Consider the following 18,613-nt stretch of genomic DNA (forward strand, 5'->3'; position numbering starts at 1 on the left):
CAGTCCAAGCTCACAATTCACAGCCTTTGCGACCAGGCCCCCTTGTACCACCACACCAAACCCAGGGCTGCAGGTACCAACGCCCTGCGCTGCGGCCACTTTAAGTTCGGTTGCAGCAGCGTGGATAAACCTCGGAGCGAAGCCAGATGCTGGGGAGATCTGGATGCATTGCTCGTCTGTTGATCTTTTGCTCTGTTAATTAAACATGCATTGAATTTTAATAATAGCTGTCATCTGTCATATTGGCCATATGCTGCTGAGCCAACCTGCTCTCACTACTGCTTTGAGTGATCAGCATCATTTCATCCTGGGGTCGAGTACAACGGCGCAGATCATATCGAGCATTTTGGCCTACATAGCCATCTTCTCCAGTATTCCTGATATCCCATATAATCTTCCCATCATGGAATGCCGCTACAATTGCAGGCATATATGAGGAATGCTTGTGCTCCTTGCTGCTGAAAGCATACAGAGACTCTTCGTCTACATGCGGCCTACATGGCGGATAATTGTCGGCTAAATGGGCCAATTTTTTGCTTGGCGCAAGCACTCTACGGAATTGGAGATAGGCTCGCGCTGACCAATCTTGGCGATTTTGTCATGCAGGCCATCTTTTTTCCTTCGATTACATATCCAACCACAGCCATTGCTGTTCTTCTCCTCGCCCACTAACCTCTCTTTTCCCCCATTGATCGTTCTGCCTGTCTCTTTATATAATAATCTAGCCACAATGTACCGTGCAGCACTAAGAAACGCCTCACGGCCTGCTGCCAGCAGTTTGCGCACTGCCGCTATCCGAACGGCCCCTCGGCGATTTGCCTCAACTGCTCCCGCGGATAAGTCTCGATCATGGAAGAGCTCTGGGCTTCGATGGGGTCTGGCGGTTGCCGGTGTTTACTACTATAACACAAGCTCTGTATTTGCTGATGAGGCCGAGGGTATGACCTTTTTTTCTTAGCTCTAGCAAAGTGTAAGTCTGGATTTTTTGCTGATTCTTGAAGCAGCTCACGCCCTGCCCATTCCCGCGCCTTATACCGATAACGAGCTGCCCACCGTCGATGCCCTGATCGAGCAGAAGCGAAGAGATGTTAGCCCCAAGGCTGCTGAGCCGGCTGTCGCCAAGACTGAGGCCCCCAAGACCGACGACAAGTCAGAAGCTCCCGCCCAGAGCGCTGTTGGCTTTGGCGGATCTGCCGATGCCCTGGAGGAGGAGGCCAGCCAAGAGGGAGCCTTCAACCCCGAAACTGGAGAGATCAACTGGGACTGCCCCTGCTTGGGTGGTATGGCGCATGGCCCTTGCGGAGAGGAATTCAAGACCGCCTTTAGCTGCTTCGTCTACTCTACTGAGGAGCCCAAGGGCATGGACTGCATTGACAAGTTCCAGTATGAGCAGCCCGGATGATATACGCTCGCATTAGAGACATTGACTGACAACATAACAGGGGCATGCAAGAGTGTTTCCGAAAGTACCCCGAAATCTACGGCTCTGAGCTTGAAGACGAAGAAGCAGCTGAGGCCGAGGCTGGTGAAGCGGTTGCTGCTGCTCCCGCTACAAAGGCTGCCCCCGCCGAGGTCTCTGCCGCACCCGTTGCCGAAGAGGACCGACAACAGCTCCGAGAAGACAGACCTGCTCAGGGCCGTCACGCAGATGCTGCTGAGACCGACAACCTACCTGGCGTCAAGCTGGTAGAGAGCTCAGTCCCAAGAGTAGAGGGTGAAAAGAAGGAGCAGAATTAAATAAAGTAATAGAAGAAGTAAAGAGACAAAAACAAAACAAAATCACGGTGTTTGGAGATATAAAAGGAGCAATAAAATGGAGGCAATCGGCGGATTTAATGGGGATTGCCTTTGATGTATACTACGCAGTCTGTATGATACGGGGCCAGATGTATTCCAACACTGCATGAATGGTGCGCAAAAAATGCCATGGGAGAGTAGACGGCTTGCATCTATATTGTATAAACACACAGACAATTTATGATATTCAACTTTTCAGACTTTTCAAACTATCAATTGCTGTTATAAACGCTGACGCTGAGATTATACGCCCAAACTACCTAGCATGTGCTGACAACCTATCTACGGTATGCAAAAATGTCAAAAGATTCAAAAAAAAAAAAAAAAAAAAATCCAACCATCAACCCAACGCCATTCTAACCATCCAAATTTCAACCTATCCAAAAAATTCCATATTCCTCCGATAATACCTGTTACGCCGTAGTGCTCACCCCATTCAGCCCAGGCTCAGGTATAGGCTCAGCCACGGGCATAGCCTCAAGAACAGGTACAGGCTGAGGTACAGCCATGGCCTTAATCTCGGGCACAAGCTCAGGCTCAGGTGCGAGCTCGGGCTTTGGTTCATAAAATTTCAGCATGAGATACTGCGGCTCGCCCAGTCTCGATCCCTCGGCAACTTGCTTGAATCCCAGCGACTTGTACAGCTGCTGGCCCAGGGAAGACGAGATGATCCATATGCCCTTCTTGTCTTCGTCTGCCCTGTCCATTCCCCATCGTGTCATCATCTTGCCGATGCCGATACCTCGATAGTCGCCGTCTACTGAGATGGAGTTGAGGGCTACATGTGGCTTGCAGTTAGAAGGGTATCCTTAGAAACTCAGTATAATAGACGTAAAATGGATATACTCACTCCACATGTTATGCCTATTCTCCCCCTTAAACGCCTCCTTGGACTTTTCAATCAACTCCGTCACTTCATCGTTGGCATCCAGCAAGGCCCCCTTATCCAAGAACGGTGGCAGCCTCGCCAGCCTCATCTCCATATCTTTTGCCCTCTCCTCCGCAGTCTTGCCCTCTTCTTCTTCAAGCTCTCCGGCACCACAGCCATCCGCCGCCGGCGCTGACCACTCGGCGCATCCTACGATAATCTCCCCCTCCTCAGGCGCATCAGCTAGCACAACGAGATAGTGCAGATTCGGGTCGGCAAGGCCCTTGCGCATCCGCGAGATGTTCCACTCGAGCTGATCCTGGATGCCGGGCTTTATACGCAGGCGCTTGGGGAACATGGCCTTGTGCATGGGACTGTCGAGGAAGGCAGTAACGTCGAGCGCTGCCATGGCGGGGACATCTTCGTCGCGTGCGCGGCGCAGCCGGAGGGACTTCATGAGGGTGTTGAGGCGGGATTTGGACTTGAGAGGCAGCATGGGGGCTGGTGAGAGACGGAAATTATTCAGGCTTTGTGAAGGAATGAAGAGGCAAATGAGAGATATGGAGAGAAGCTCCTAGCTTTATATAAGGGTTGCTCGGTATCCTCGGCACACGTTGGTTGGCTACGCACTGCTCTTCGAGTTTTATACTTATTCTTCCTCCTCTTCCTTTCTATCCTCAGTCGATGGAATGGAGACTGTCTGGCTAAAGGATCTATCCATGGTTGACTGCATTGTAAGAGGGAGGATGAGATGAGATGAGAAAGCCGCCGCGTGGGATGCTGACGATGACGTCACCCTGCTGATAAGGAAGAGGCCTTGTTATTGGTCAGCCATAGGATGCCGAGCATGAATCTGCGAGTGTGCGTCTTGTTCAATGCCAGCCTTCATATGTTCATTCACGGGAAGCTCGCCCAGATAGCTCGTATAGCTCAGTTGGTTAGAGCTTCGTACTAATATTTCGAGTCTCATGGCTCCAATGTTGGTAATGCGGAGGTCGCAGGTTCAAGCCCTGCTATGAGCAAAAGTTTCTTTTTTTGCGTCGACTTGTGAATTTTTTTACATGGCTATATGTTTATGTATGTATTCGTTTGTCTTGCTTGGTAGATGTCGTTGAAGCAGCTATACTACACAGCATCTTTACCACAATCTTTTTGCTCAAGTTTGAGCCTTATAACTAGCAATCTGCTTTTACAACGGTTACGGGTTCATTTACGAAGCTCATGGAAACTTCTGTGCTGCCCTGGTGGATACGCGCTTAATAGGTTCTAAACAAATGCCCACATGTCAAAAAATGCTCCGATAGGTTGATCTTAGTTGTTAGCTTCATTACAGAGTATTGTGGATAGCTTTGAGCTCTTTCTCAGTTGCCTATGGTCTATCTTACCAAAACCGTGAAACTAGAGACGAAATGCGTGACGACGGATGGCTTCTACGTGAATGCAAAACGGTAATCAACTCAAGCTTCTTGAGCAGCTCCTTCGAGAGTTGTTCAAAGATGAAGGAATGAGTTTGTAAGTAATCTATTCAGTCATTCATTATAAGGCTTTAGTCCAATTTGGCGTCTTTTTGCCATTGAGACATCAAAATTAAGTGTCCCAAATTGAGCTTTAGGGTAGCTCTTTGTTGCTTCTGTATGCAGTTTGAGAAGAAATATCCTGTAGATACGAAAAAGTTCTAATTGGTTTTTGATGAGAGCATAATAATGCTATTGGATGCTCATTCACAAAATTATAATTCTGAGAAGAAGTTGCTCTGCTGAGAAGTCAAATGTGCCTGAGTATTCTTCACCAGCTGGGCTCAAAGGTGTAAAATTGCCACCGGAGTAGGAAATAAATTAATCATAATATGTATTTATGTTCGTTGTTTTGTATATTTATTGGCCATAGTGATGATAATGGCCTCAATCAGAGTCGAGATAGAATCAACTGCCAAGCTCTTCCATAACCCAGACGCCTAGTCCTCGGAAAAAAGAAGGACATGAACCGCAATAAAACCAAAAAAGCAACTCGCCCGCCAAGTTCATCATTTTCTTATGTAGAAGAATCAATCATTCCTGCCCCTGTAAAGATAGCGACCCAGCAACGCCTCTACGGCACCGACAGCAGCCAGCACGCCAACGCCAAAACCGACATGCTTCATGTCCAGTCTGCTCTTCTCATACAGACCCCACGCGCGATAGCCCAGGAAGCCACTAACTCCCACGATGCCAGCAACGTTGGCGATGGCAATGACCGTGACGCTGCTGTCAGAAAGCTGCGAGAATTTGCGCGTGATCCAAGAGTCGGCCTTCTTGGCCTTGCTGGAGGCCTTTCGCTTGGCGGCCTCGCGAGCCCGCACGGCTTCCTCCTCCTGCCTGATGCGCTCGGCCTGGGTCTCGGTCTTGATTTCCTGCTCGAGGAAGTCTGAGTTGACGGTGTGCACGCTGGGGAGATCGACGTCGATGAGAGAGGCTGTGGAGGCGGATTCATTGGGGATGATTTCGGGGAGTTGAGGGGCAGCGGCCTATGACATCATCAGCTACCAGAACACACACAGAAGCGCAGATAAAGCCTCGGATTTTGATTTTCTCCCTCTGACGAATTGACCATCTTTTATTGAGAGTGATAACTGGAGAAATAATTGAAGGGTTCATGTGTGGCTTACCTCTTCAGGGCTCTGTCTGGCACCCTTTGCAGCAGCGTCGGCGTAAGACACTATTCCTCGTTGTTAGGAGCCATTCTCGAATCTTACTCCAAGGTGGGAGGGTCGCATGCTCACTTACTGGTTAATGTTTGATGAATTGAAAAGGGAGACAAAGGCGCAAATGCAGCAATTGAGGTCAAAGTGGTGAATTTGGCACTGGTATTGATTGACGGGATGTCGATTTTAGCTTTCCACGATCAGGAGGAAGGATTGCATCGACTTTAAGTATCAGACTAAACCCGTGCCCAAACAGCAGACAACGCAGCAGATTCATGTGACGCAAACGCAAAGTCACGCCAAAAAATCTACTAACATGTCTCAGAGCTGTGATGATGACGTATGCGGCTCGACCCCGGCCGCGGCATCGAGGCGATCTAAAGTCTGTGCTCGTATCGTGCCTTGGCACAAAAAAAACCGGCCTCGATTACATCAATCCCGGCTTGGGGCCACGGAAGATGCTGTTCTACGGGGTTCTAGGACAGGGGTTATTATGCATGTTTTAGATGGGAAACAAGCCACAAAGGTGTGCTGGTCACGTAACTAAAACAGAGCCAGGGCCCAGCTGCAGAGAGCTCCAATGACTTGCTGGTAACAACCACGAGAGTCTCCTCTTGGGCAATCCACTTTGTCGCATTACTCGCCAACCCACGTCGAAAATATCGCAATGTAACTCATGAATAATGAACCCCGCGATGGTTCGCAGATGGATTGGCTCACGAGTGGTGGATAAAAAACATGGTAATATGATTTGAATAATACCTACTACGCCAATATTGCATAGTGTCTTCTCTCCACAGCGCGAGCACAAACCAATTGCGTATCCCTTCACACGGAAGCAGTTATGCTATCTAATATTTTTTTTTCATGGGGGTTTTTTTTCTTTTCAATTTGAAACGGTTTGATACAAAAGAGCTATTCATCCAAAAATGACCGATAGCCTCCTCTAACCTCCACTCGTCTTCGAACAAAAAAAGAGCTTGTCAGCTTGAAAGGTAGGTATATATATAAGTTGAAACATAAGAGAGAAAAAGAAAAGTAATGTGTAAAAAAGGGAAAAAAAAAAAAAAAAGGTATACGCAAGAAGTTGCTCATGAGAACAGTCAAAATATGAATGCAATAACACAACGCCATTCGGCCGTCCGCATTATATAATAACGACAACAATCTTCGCTGAAATGCAAATGTGATTCCAACGCCGCGAATCGGGGTATCATGGTATCTCTCAACACGCCTCTCCAAATGAGTCTCGACACCATCACGCCGCTAAATGTTTAAAACTCCAACAGTAGTACTGCTCCGCCTGGTCTTTCATACAAAAAATCAGTTTCATGGTCCTGTCCTGCGATGCAGGGTCAAAGAGGGGGATATCTCTAAAGTCGCCGTCTTTATGGCTTGGTGCCACGAAGCTTTTTGACCCAGTGCTGCCGCAAATGCAGGGGCATCTTGCAAAACACCATGGCCTTGTGCTCGTCGCTCAAAACATTCTCTGATATGTTAATCTTCAGATCCGCATCCTCGTCGGCAAAGTCTTTAAATAGCAGATCGACTGCCTCTTCCCTCCACATACGCGACCTGCTTGCCTTGGAAAAGTAGTCAAGCGCTTCGATAATCGTCTGAAGATGGGCCGCCTGGGTTTCCGGACGAGATCGAGTCTCGGGAGTCGATTTCGTCCCCGTGGCTGGGAGAGAAGAGCCTAATAGAGGCGCGGGTACGCTTGTACTTGCGCTGCTCTCCTCTCGATGGGATAGTCGACGGCGCTTTTCTGGCGAGTTTGGTAGTGCTGATTGTGACAGGGTCGGTCCAGACGCTTGCTGAGAAAAGTCAACAGACTGCAACGAAGCCATGGGCGAGGGTCGCTTCCGGCTTTGAGGCTGCGAGTCTTCAGGAGGTGTGAGAACCGTTGCCTGCCCAGCGGTTAGGTTGCGTGGTACAGAGGGCGCGGTGGTGGGACGTTGTTGAGCGCCTGATGCGGATGGAATAGCTACCGAGGCTTGATTCTGGGAGCCCTTCTGTGGCGACGGTGCTTGGCCCTGCCCATCAGTGGTGTCTTGTACTATTAGAGGTGTCGAGTCGGCCTGAAGATTCAAAACCCCTGTACCCGGCATCTCCGAATCGTCGCAAGGCTGGCCGTCAGTCTTCCGCCGGGGCTTCATGATCCTCTTAGGCGCACCGCCGGACCCAACAACGTCCGGATACAGCACTTCCATAAATTCTTCGTGGTCAAACGGCCTTCCCCTGAGGGCTCGCGACAAAGGCTCGCGCTATGTCAAATCAGCAAACCGGCGTCGGCGACAGGCGTGTGGGCGAGCTGCGGCCCAACTAACCTCGATATGCGCTTTCCATGCTTCCTCGGTCGCCGTCACAGTCCTCGTCTGGGCATTGTACAAAAACTCCGGGTCTTCTCGCAGACCTCGCCACAGTCGAAATCGCTTGCGGGCATTATCGCTCTTGTTGATCAGGTGGCTTTTAGCCGGATAGGCGCCGTGATGCTCCTGGAGGGCCTGGGCGGCGCGTTCCCACGCCTCGGCCTTGAAGCTGCTGTTCTCTCGCATGCCCAGCTGCACGCTCTCGCACAGGCTGCGGAAGAACGTGGTCTCGTAGGCGGGCGTCCAGCTGAATCTCGGCGCTCGGCGGTCGCGATCGACACGGCCGGGCCCTTGAGCATCCTGGCCGGCGAGGTCGATGTCGTCTTCAGACATGGCGGGATCAGATCAGATCAGTCCCTAAAGCCGGGCGGCGGTCATCCGTAGCCGGATTACGGTCACGGGATTTCGAGGCTCGCAGGCAAACACGGCGAGACCCCCTTATCGGCAGGCCCGTGTGAAGCAGCAGCACGGCGGCTCTGGGGATATAAGTTTTCGGGGTTTCGAGCAGAATCCAGCACGGCAGAGCAGAGAGTCGGGTCGAGGCGCTCTGCTGGGTCAGCGCCAGCCAGAATCGTGACCTGCCGCATACGGGCCAGTGGGGTGGTCGGGTTTTGGTCCCTTGGCGTCCACATGGCTCTGCGCAAAGGGGTCACGTGGATGTCCCTTTTTCGCCGGCTCTGCTCGCCAGTCTCCATCGCGCCGTGGACGCCACGTAAACCGATCCAAGGCGTGGTTGGCATGCACAGAAGTTGCACGGGAGATGGAGGCTTTCTGAAACCGCAGATTGATTGATGCTGGTCATCGTCTGATGCGCTGGACGGGGGGCGATTATTTTTCGGTGCTGCATGTACCCGGTACTTTGGCGCCTATAAGGGTCCGCGCCAGCTGCATGTGTGCTGCTGCGGCTTTTTGACAAGCGCTAATACGCTGGCAGTCCGCTGACATCATGGACTGCGGCCACATGATTTGCGGCCTGGGACACCGCCAGTCCGGCGGCAGAGCGTTGTTTTGACAGACGGCCCTTGTACTAGCCAAGTACCGGGTACGAAACATTCGTTTACGATGGGCCATCGATCTGCCATCATTGATATTACACGTATATGAGGACAGGCAGATGCCAGCTTAGCTGACTCGTTTCGCGGCATAGCTAAGGTACTTGCAACTACATGCAGCAAAAGGGTAAAGCCACGACATATATATATCTATTAAAAATTATCTCTGTCCCAACCTATAATCAGCACCTCCATGCAAAGCTGGTCCAATTTTAATTAATATTAGAAAGGATGACAAAGTTTAGATATCCACATGCCCCTACATGTCATACATGTTTCTCCAGATCAAGGTGGGCTATCCCAGGACCCTGGTTTCCTATCGGGCCTCCGATCTGAATCAAAAACAGTACATGTACCTCGTAGAGGGCAAAGCATCAATTTCGGTCATATAACTCTTAGATCATGGCCACTGCGCCGGCAATAAGCATTGCGGCGGTGACCAATGGGTTCGCAGCAGCCGCAGCGGCAGTGCTTAGCGAAGTCGTGGCGCGTGTAGTCGACGCAGGTCTACCAGATGCCACGGTATTCGAGCTTACAGCAGCAGTTGTTGTGGGCAATGCGGATGACTGAGAAGATGATGTCGTCTGTGGGGTTGTCGTCTCCGTTGCTTCCGCGGTTTGACTCGCGTGCGTAGATTGAGGAGTTGTGGCAGCGGTAGTAGATGCAGAACTATCTGAGGCTGTGGCTGTGGCCGCTGCAGCCGCAGAAGAGGTAGCAGCGGAGCAGAACTGGATAGCAGCGGGGAGGACCTTGTCTGTATTGTGCATGTTAGTTAGTTTACGCCAAATGCTGTTTGCTTTCATCTGCTCGAAAAGTGGAATCTTACCGACGGCAACATCATTGCCACAGTCTTTGAGGACACATGCAAGTCCCGAGTTATAGATGGCCTCGTAGTTGCTCTGGACACAGAAACAAACTGCGTCAGTTGTTGAGCAGTCGGTTGCCTTCTTAGTCGCATCTTCAAGACAGTCTATGGAACACTTTGGAAAGTAGTCTGTTAGACTCTGTGCGGCCACAGCGCCAGCCATGGAGGCAGCAACGAGGAGTGTAGTCGTCTTCATGATGTGAGTTGAAGCGCAATTTGCCTAGGAAAAGAGCTTTCAGTAGGTAATTAAGTAAGATTGCCCAAAAGAAAAAGAAAGAAAAAGAATATAGCTTAATTTGAGAAAGAATTGTCAAATCCTTCAGCTTGGTAGGGGGATACGCAGCATAATGTAGCCCAAAGAGTTTTCTAAATCGCGCGGCAAGGCGCCCAGGCCAAGGGACTTTTGACATCAATGTCCGGCCTTTTGTCTAGAACCTCTCCAATTAACCTTATCCGTCCAACAGGTGCTAAACAGGAACAAGCGTCGTCCCAGCCGAAATCGCTCGGATGCTTATTAGGTACTCTAATTTCACATGCGGCTTGGTCCAATAGTGCATATTCGCCGAGTGATGCCTTGGCACCCACCCGGACTCAAGCTAAAACGGTAAGTGCTGGCGAAGTGTTGGCGCTATACGAAGCTGAAGCTCGGCGGTGTGCTGTGACTGGCGGGATTGGTGATGCTGGTGGATATGATCTGATAAAAATTTTATCTGATGATCAGATAAGATCAACTTATTGGATGCCATCCCGGCCACATACCCTCGGAGGATGCGCGAAGAGAGGGGCCGCGGTCATGATCCCTGACATTCCTACGCTGAACGGCATACTTTCTGTTCATGTCAACGCTTGTATGCCGCGTTTTCGTAACCCGATCGCTCTCCGAGAGGCATTTTCTCAGGAAACCCTGCCGCTTTAGATCGCCTTGGCCACAAGCATTATTGTCTGTTTCTGCTAGCTTTACCACTCTGCCACGCTTGCCAAGCCATGCCACCGCACAAGAAAAAAAAATTGCAAAGATATAAAAGCCCGTCGGAGCCGATTCCCAGCCCGAAAATGCCCTAGCTCGTTATCTGCCGTCCCCTTCTTCTCGACTCTAGTCTTGACCTTTACTTCGCTGTAAGCGTTGGTCGACCGTGACGAAACCCTACTCATTATTTACAATGGGTTTGTTTTCAAAGACTGCTCCCGAGGGGGAGATAACCACAGCTGCGCCAGAAATTGCCGATGAAAAAGGCACAACACACAAGGATCCCGCTGAAATTTCAGAGAAGCATGACTTGAGCAGTGGCGTGGACGAACATGTTCAAGATGGTGTCCAAAAGATTGAAGCGGCGGCTCAGGTCTGGTCAACACGGAGCATGGTTGGCGCATATATTATGTGAGATAATATGACAAAATCAAGCAAGTATGATAGTGAACTAATTTGGATATGACTCTTGTAGTATTTGGCTCATCTACTTCATCATATCGATCGAGGAGGTTGTCACCGGTGCTCTGACCCCCTTCGTCACAAGTTCTTTTCAGCAGCATTCATTGACAGCAGCGACGGGTATTATGGCTAGTCTATTCGGTGGCCTCACCAAACTTCCACTGGCCAAGATTCTCGATACTTGGGGTAGGCCTCAGGGGTTGCTCCTGATGTTGTTGATCTGGGTTATTGGATTTATCATGATGGCTGCCTGTAATAACGTTGAGACCTATGCTGCAGCTCAAGTGTTTTCGTCTATTGGGTAAGTTGTGTTTTTTCTTTTCTTTTCTCTTTTACTGCTGAGATTTCCGAGTTGACTAACGATATTTGCACCTCTTTAGATCCCAAGGCGTCAGCTACTGCATTACCATCTTCATCGCCGATACCACCTCCCTTATAAACCGACCCCTGATGCTTGCCTTTGCAACATCCCCTTATATCGCTACCACTTTCGCTGGTGGACCAATTGCAGACAGTGTAATTGCCCATATTGGTTGGCGATGGGGTTTTGGAATCTGGTCCATTGTGACTCCGGTTGTTGTCGGTCCTCTGGGTGCATTGTTCATTTGGAACCACGTCAAAGCTCGCAAGCAGGGATTGATTGCACACAAATCCGGCCGGCTCACTCTTACCGCTGTCAAGAAGTACTGCATTGATGTGGATTTGATCGGTATTCTTGTTCTTGCTACTGGAATGGCCTTATTTTTGCTTTCTTTCTCTATCTACTCATACCAAGCCGAACAGTGGCGTGCGCCAATCATCATTGCTTTCATCATCGTTGGAGGCATTCTTATCATTGCCTTTGTGTTTTATGAGGCATATCTAGCGCCTGTCAAATTCATCCCTGTAAATTTGCTGATGGATCGGACGGTGTTCTTCGCGGGCATGATGTTCTTTTTCGTGTTTGCCAATTCATCGATCTGGGGCAGCTATTTCTCCTCCATGTTACTTGTCGTCTGGGAAACCGGTATTACCAAAGCCACTTACATTGGTAACATTTACCGCGTCGGCTCATGCTTCGCGGCTCTCGTCCTTGCTTACTTTACTCGCTTTACTGGCAGATTCAAGTGGACCGCGACTCTGTATGCGCTTCCTCTCACGCTTCTTGGTGTTGGCCTCATGATACAATTCCGACAGCCTGATTCGAGTATTGGCTATGTTGTTATGACTCAAATCTTCGTTGCTTTTGCTGGTGGCCCTATGGTGGTCGCCGGAGAGATGGCTATGATGGCTCCTTCGGATCATCAGCATGTCGCCGTTATTATGGCCATCCTTGACCTCTTCTCTAGCATTGGTAGCGCCATCGGATCAACGATTGCCGCTGCCATCTGGACTGGCACATTCAGGAAGAACTTGATCAAGAATCTTCCAGCTGGTACTCCCGTGGACGCAATCTACGGCAATATCTACACTCAGCTAGGATATCCCGTTGGTTCGGAAATCCGGCATGGTATTGCCATTGCGTACGGAGAGTCTCAGCGCCTTATGCTAATTACTAGTGTGTGCTTCATAGTGGTTGGCTGGGGATGTACGTGGATGTGGCGAGACATTAAGCTTCGCGACCTTAAACAGACCCGTGGCAATGTCATCTGATCCAAGAAAGATCAAGTACATCTACCGCCTATCTTTGGTTATTTCTGAAGCATAGCTATCCCATTTCACTTTGTAGCATTTCGGTATGATAGCAAAGATAATAGCTGAGCATGGGGTAACTCTAAAAAGTTCGGAAGTTTTTAAGTGTAATGGAGCTAGTATGTATCATATTAATTAAGAAAGAAAGAAGCGTAAAAATATAACAAGTAGTTATATCAAGTAGGGTTTGAGGCCTTTCTGTGTAAAATTATACCTATGAGCATCGTGTTCGCTATTTGTATTGTTTGAAATTAGAAAGGATGATAAAAAATGTTTATTGGGCCATTGCATGGGTAGCACATTTAATTTGCGACGTATTATGCAAATGTTAGCGTCATATATGTTTCTAGGAATGAAGTTGTCACATCTTCAAGATACGAGTAAGCGAGGCTTACATGGCCTGGGTAGTCATCGGTATCAGCTGATGAAGCATTCAATAGCCAGCACAAGATCCCGATTTAAACAGTGCTCCTATTTATAAACTATTTTATATAATATTGATCACAGCACTACTAAGAAAATAAAATAAGAATGTAGAGTTGAGCTACTATCGTATGCCTTGTTAATTCCCAAATTACAATATATCTGGTAGTTCCAGCCCCCTAGTTTTGAACAATGTCCAGATCTTTCCCTCACAATCATCTCTCCTCTCAATCAAAATATAACTAAAGCTATGTTCAGTATTGAATTTAAGTTATACAGTTCAGACGACTATGACTTACAGTCTTTAGGCTTTACAACTTTGGCAAGGCTCGAGTCTGGCGCGTCGTAGTTTTGACTTGCACGGATAGTTCCGAGGAAAATGTAATTAGGTCTAGGCTCTTTGCTCTCTTTAGGAGGAATCTCCCAAATTGATACCTTGGCAACGGAGCCAGGTCCTTTACTATCCCACACGCTGTTGGAAGCAAAGCTGGCCTGCTCCACAAGTTCGATACGCACGCACCAGATATCTTTGTTGCTGGGTGGTGTCGTATGTCCTGGCATAACGACATCCCCTAGACACACATAGTTATCGTTTACAGGTATTGGGAGCCAGATAGATCCGTCCTTTGGAGCACCGCTATGTGTGTCGTTCCAGATCTGAGTGCAACCCTTTGGAGAGTAGAGGGGCGGCCCACGGTGATCCGGAGCGAGGGCGAAGAGTTGAACCGCATATCTGCCGTTGTATTCTCATGGCTAGGGACAGCTACGCTACCAAGTGGCCTGTGTAAATCTCTATCTGGAGACTCAGGGAGCCAAAAGCTGACGTTGCGAGCAGCGAGGCTAGCACTGTCACTCCAACTGGCAGTGAATTGATGCCCATTAATAATATAAGCGGAAGAGGCATATTTATGCTTTTGGTGGGAAGTATGAGTCAAAAATAAAAGTTGAAGCGTTTTTTAATAGAATGTATTCTTTAAATGATGATTGTCATGCCTCTCTTGTGTTGAACTTACAGGCATATTTATATGTGAGCCGTTATTATCATCTTACACCTACTTCGTACAATATTACTACCTCAATCTCTAACTTACGTAAGCTCTATATCGTATCAGCGTGTAATGATATTATTTGAAACGCAGATCACACAGTAATATGTCTTAAATCTCAAGTTACAATAATCCTAGGCAGAGGTGCATGTACCGAATCATAGTGAGACTTGTCCTTAGCTACATGTATATAGCATCTTGAATACTAATAAATGCACTCAAAGTCTTAAAAGACAATGAGTTTTACTGCCTTGGAAATAATATTATATATTATACGCTTGACGAACCACGGCTGTTACCTCTGTATTAGTTTAAGAGGCTGGTATACTTCAACCACTGAGTTACCATACTAACCGAAACGCATTACTTACGATGAATTGCTATACTCCGGCTTACTGATAGAGATGACAAGCCCGATAGATCTTAGATATGGGTTATGGTAATATATAGTATTACTGTCTCGGGCACGGATAGATGCACGCAGTGATAATCCCTTGGCAAGATTCCTCAGGCGGCGTAATTATTGCTAGTGCACATCAGACACTCTATCTATGACGGCATTTTTCTGGTTTTCACAACTGACTGGAGCGGTTCACGCACAAACCGGCTCAACACATAAAATTTTTCTTTCAGATCGGCATCGAAATTTAACTCTTCGATAACATCCAGAACGTATATCTTGAGTATAACCTTTTATTATTGCTTAGGAAGTTTCGTGGTGACCTCTGCTGCTGGATACACGTGCCTCAATCGCTTGATACGTAATTATACTGCCTACAGCCTCATGCTTGCTACATAAAACATGTATTATGCCTCAGCCTGACCATATCTAGGTAGGCATAATGCATGTCTCGGATATGTGTGGGGAGAATCCATCAAGTTTTCGGGTGTGAATAAACGCAATATACAGGCTGTTGTCTCGGGTATAAGCGGGTAGGATCTTCCAGGTTATATTGGAGAATTAGATCTGAGAATTTAGGTCACAACCCCTTGCAAGTGGCTAAGTATACAAAGCGCCAGGAAGAAAGAGTTAGGATACGATTCTGTATGGTGTGCATAATACGCAGCCCCTGCAGGTAGCAATCATCTATGGACACAAGCTATCACTAAGAGAGAAATATAAAAGTAGAAATTTAATCAAGAAAGGAAACGAGTGAATTTTCACAAGAAATAACGTAAGCGACAAACATACCCGATGGCTCATGGGGATAGATCTTTGAGTAACGAGACACAAGTAAAAGTTTGACGCGTATAAATATGGCATTCAAGCAGTGCGACCCTCTAGAAAACTGTTCACTTGGCGCCGAATTTATTAAATTAATTGGAATTTTTCTAGTTACAATTCTTTGATCACCCAGATTGTAAAAACTTGTGCCTAATATGGTAGATGAAATAGCTATTTTCACGACAAATTAAAAAATTTAAAAAAAGAAGAAACGAAAAAAAGAAAAGGAAGAAGAAAAAAGGAAAAGAGAACCAGCAAGGTAAAATCTAGAGTCCAGAATTCGAGATAAGTAGCGAAAGTATAACTCATAGTGAGTCATCTCAACAAAACCTGCATGCAACCATATGTGAATGCATCAGGCAATGATCGCTGCTGAGAAAAAGAGTTTATAGTAAAAGATAAGGTCGCTCATATCAACTCTTCTTCCTCTGGGTGGTCTAGTTGGTTCATGGCGTCTGACTGTAATGGAATACATCTCATCAGAAAGTCGGCGGTTCGATTCCGTCCCCGGAGAGCAAATTCTCTTCGGAGAAGAGTTACATTTTTTTGCCCTCATTTTTATGAGGGTATTTTTATTTGTCTAAACTTTTTGCAAAACTCTTCAATCTTGCTGCAGCCTGGTAGTTTTTTTTATACAAAATATGCAAACCTCAAAGTCTTCATAATCCGTCTCTATGCCTGAAAATATTATGCACTTTTGTTATGCTTCGTCGCGATTCGCGCCTCCACCCGCCCTAGTAGAATCCTAGTTCAACACATCTTTCAGCCACTTACTCCGCACATCTCGCTGTTATAATATCTTGTTAGCATCTTAATTTATCATATGGCTGTTATACATTATAGAGTGAAACAACTAACTTCAAATACGCGCCTAGGGCTATCTTTTTGAATAGGTACTTTAAGTCTAAAATACGTTAGCTCATTTAAGCAAGGGAGATCTTTACATGTCAGTCGGGCGACGGGCCGAGCTGACTGCTGCTCCTTACCGTATAGGCATACAGATAGTGCAAATCATAGTGTCTGAATTAACCTAAACCGAGTTACTAAATGACTTGTCATCCCCGATAAAAACAGACTTTACGCAGTGACGAATGATAGCTCTGCATTTTAGCGGCAGTTGAGCCTCGGAGTCTCAGCCGGACTTTTCGGAAACTCGCGTATAAACCTACAAGTATAAGCATCAATGGGTGTGGGGGCAATCTCTGGTTCTCTCTTCTTCGAATGCTGTATGAATCATGCCACTACCGATAATAAACAGGTTCTATCCTCGCGCGGGCGAGAATAAGCTTCCTATCTCTCATCCGGAGGTCGTGGCAGGGAGGCCCAAGTTTTTTGCCGCAGCTTTTTTGAACTTCTTTCTGTATATTCTATTGTTTTTGTGTCTCTTCTGCTATTTATATGGATCGCTCTTTCAACAAGTTCCTCGAACACACAATGTTCATATCTTATGGGTCGATTATGATGGCGGAATCATCGGCGATGCTGTGCGAAAAGCGTACAGCTCTCTACAGTCAAACGAGTTTCCCTCTTTAATTGAAAAAGCAGTTTCGCAGTTCCCGACTCCAGGCGACTTGAGAGAAGCTGTTTGCAGAACGCACTATTGGGCCGCCCTATATACGTCTCCTGGTGCTTCCGTCAATTTGGCTCAAGCCATTGCTGGATCTAATACCTCTATATACAACACGTCAGACGTGCTCACATTTATCTGGGATGAAGCCAGGTATTCTACTTCTATAGATGGTATCATCTCGACGAACCTTCACACACTGTCTGATGCCGCACGCGCTTCTTATATCGCTCTCAACGGCACCTCTGCTTTCCTTACAATTCCGCCCAACAACACTGCTGCTATATCTGCCTTCACAAATCCCTGGACTTTGACAGGAATCAACATCAAGCCCACAATTCAAGGCACCCGTTCAGTCTATAACACGATATCTTTTGTGTTGGTTCTCATTGAGGATTTCTTCTTCCTTGCTACATTCAATGGGTTATATGTCCAGTTCAAAATCTTTTTGCGAATAGGACCTGAACGAATCATCGTGATTCGCGATGTTATTTCTCTTACATTCACCATGGTTAGCGCCATGGTGAACTCTGCTGCCCTCTGGGCGTTCAAGGCGAACTGGGACGTAACAGGAGGTCAATGGGCTCTAACTTGGTTGACTTTATGGCTATATGCCCACGCCAACTTTCTCATATTCGACACTTTCACAATCTGGATTCCTCCGCAATACATTTCGATGGCCCTCATCACTTGGATTGTCATGAATATCACCTCAATCGTATTTCCATTCAGCGTAATGTCGCCTTTTTATCGCTGGGGATACGCCCTGCCTACCCATGCAGCCTATGAAATCCTCACAGATATCTGGACTGGCGGCTGTAATCCGCATCTATCTTACGCACTCCCCGTCTTGTTCGCCTATGAAGTGGTTGGGCTTATCTTGACTAGCATAGGCGTATACAAGCGTTGTCATAATGCTGTGATAGTGGAGGAGACTACCAAAGAGGCGATGCAATTACGAATACAGGCAGCGCTCAAGGCAGAGCGCAGGAACAGCCGTCTACCTGGACAAGAGAGTCGCGAAAAGCCCGTTCGAAGAAGAAATACAGGGGAATCATCCAATGCAGTTGCAGAAACGGGCACATTGGATCAGAGCAACGATGCTACTGAAGACGAGGAAGAGGTTGAAGAACTTGAAGATGTTGACACTCGGATCGAGAGAATGCGCTCGAGAGCTTCTACGCTATCAAACATCGGTCCCGCCTTTCGTCTTATCGGCTCTAATGATTAGAAGCAGTTTGTCCTTGCGTTTAGTCTAATCGTCTGAGGTAATCACACTCATATATAATCGGATATGAGCGATTCTATCAATACTTATACCCTTCTTCTTAATATATGTTTTGCTCCTTGCTGTCTATTTTTTGTGCCGCATATATCGCTTGATAGACAAAATAAGCCAGCTGAGAGTTCTTGGCTAACTTAATTACATATATGATCGACTGCTGCATTATTATTACCTTCCTAATTAACATAAAATTTGCAGATCTGGAGCACAACTAACAACTTTGACGAGGAATAAGAGTCAACAACCTCGTCGAAATAGTTCCATCTAATTAGATGCCACGGTTGCTATAGTGTAATTGTAAAGTAGTAAATCTCCTAGATGATAACGGGTTATGAT

General features: G+C 47.3%; 8 protein-coding genes and 2 non-coding genes across 10 annotated transcripts; 6 read left to right on the plus strand and 4 right to left on the minus strand.

Annotated features, from left to right (window-relative positions):
* Window positions 1–402: 402 nt before the first annotated feature.
* Window positions 403–1,997, plus strand: GGI43DRAFT_396812 (coiled-coil-helix-coiled-coil-helix domain-containing protein). The gene is made up of 3 exons (XM_083205024.1): window positions 403–938; window positions 1,005–1,383; window positions 1,443–1,997. Exons 1-3 carry the CDS (start codon window positions 731–733, stop codon window positions 1,735–1,737), a joined length of 882 nt encoding a protein of 293 aa, XP_083064353.1. The 5' UTR covers window positions 403–730; the 3' UTR covers window positions 1,738–1,997.
* GGI43DRAFT_396814 (GNAT family N-acetyltransferase) lies at window positions 1,990–3,581 on the minus strand. The gene is made up of 2 exons (XM_083205025.1): window positions 2,648–3,581; window positions 1,990–2,575 (listed from the first exon to the last, which is right to left on the minus strand). Exons 1-2 carry the CDS (start codon window positions 3,159–3,161, stop codon window positions 2,211–2,213), a joined length of 879 nt encoding a protein of 292 aa, XP_083064354.1. The 5' UTR covers window positions 3,162–3,581; the 3' UTR covers window positions 1,990–2,210.
* Window positions 3,582–3,584: 3 nt separating this feature from the next.
* On the plus strand, window positions 3,585–3,687 carry GGI43DRAFT_t46. The gene has a single exon. It is a non-coding gene; the product is annotated as a tRNA-Ile (tRNA).
* A 2,919-nt stretch (window positions 3,688–6,606) lies between these two features.
* GGI43DRAFT_254934 (Myb/SANT-like DNA-binding domain-containing protein) lies at window positions 6,607–8,294 on the minus strand. Its single transcript, XM_083200885.1, has 2 exons — window positions 7,673–8,294; window positions 6,607–7,609 (listed from the first exon to the last, which is right to left on the minus strand). Exons 1-2 carry the CDS (start codon window positions 8,045–8,047, stop codon window positions 6,734–6,736), a joined length of 1,251 nt encoding a protein of 416 aa, XP_083064355.1. The 5' UTR covers window positions 8,048–8,294; the 3' UTR covers window positions 6,607–6,733.
* A 679-nt stretch (window positions 8,295–8,973) lies between these two features.
* On the minus strand, window positions 8,974–9,935 carry GGI43DRAFT_254912 (CFEM domain-containing protein). Its single transcript, XM_083200883.1, has 2 exons — window positions 9,593–9,935; window positions 8,974–9,520 (listed from the first exon to the last, which is right to left on the minus strand). Exons 1-2 carry the CDS (start codon window positions 9,825–9,827, stop codon window positions 9,162–9,164), a joined length of 594 nt encoding a protein of 197 aa, XP_083064356.1. The 5' UTR covers window positions 9,828–9,935; the 3' UTR covers window positions 8,974–9,161.
* Window positions 9,936–10,669, plus strand: GGI43DRAFT_254906 (uncharacterized protein). Its single transcript, XM_083200881.1, has one exon. It carries the CDS (start codon window positions 10,044–10,046, stop codon window positions 10,545–10,547), a length of 504 nt encoding a protein of 167 aa, XP_083064357.1. The 5' UTR covers window positions 9,936–10,043; the 3' UTR covers window positions 10,548–10,669.
* On the plus strand, window positions 10,670–12,959 carry GGI43DRAFT_254907 (MFS general substrate transporter). Its single transcript, XM_083200882.1, has 3 exons — window positions 10,670–11,009; window positions 11,074–11,361; window positions 11,441–12,959. Exons 1-3 carry the CDS (start codon window positions 10,792–10,794, stop codon window positions 12,690–12,692), a joined length of 1,758 nt encoding a protein of 585 aa, XP_083064358.1. The 5' UTR covers window positions 10,670–10,791; the 3' UTR covers window positions 12,693–12,959.
* Window positions 12,960–13,278: 319 nt separating this feature from the next.
* GGI43DRAFT_431308 (uncharacterized protein) lies at window positions 13,279–13,715 on the minus strand (the record flags this gene model as incomplete). Its single annotated transcript, XM_083209390.1, has 2 exons — window positions 13,279–13,396; window positions 13,454–13,715. The coding sequence occupies 2 exons, from the start codon at window positions 13,713–13,715 to the stop codon at window positions 13,386–13,388; spliced, it is 273 nt and encodes a 90-aa protein (XP_083064359.1). The 3' UTR covers window positions 13,279–13,385.
* Window positions 13,716–15,851: 2,136 nt separating this feature from the next.
* On the plus strand, window positions 15,852–15,939 carry GGI43DRAFT_t47. Its single transcript has one exon. It is a non-coding gene; the product is annotated as a tRNA-Tyr (tRNA).
* Window positions 15,940–15,968: 29 nt separating this feature from the next.
* On the plus strand, window positions 15,969–18,442 carry GGI43DRAFT_396830 (SNG1 family protein). Its single transcript, XM_083205026.1, has 2 exons — window positions 15,969–16,227; window positions 16,301–18,442. Exon 2 carries the CDS (start codon window positions 16,661–16,663, stop codon window positions 18,221–18,223), a length of 1,563 nt encoding a protein of 520 aa, XP_083064360.1. The 5' UTR covers window positions 15,969–16,227; window positions 16,301–16,660; the 3' UTR covers window positions 18,224–18,442.
* Window positions 18,443–18,613: the final 171 nt, after the last annotated feature.

This window comes from Trichoderma evansii (genome assembly GCF_050947405.1).
Source record: "Trichoderma evansii strain SZMC 28006 chromosome Unknown GGI43scaffold_3, whole genome shotgun sequence".
In the NCBI taxonomy this organism is placed as follows: domain Eukaryota; kingdom Fungi; phylum Ascomycota; class Sordariomycetes; order Hypocreales; family Hypocreaceae; genus Trichoderma; species Trichoderma evansii.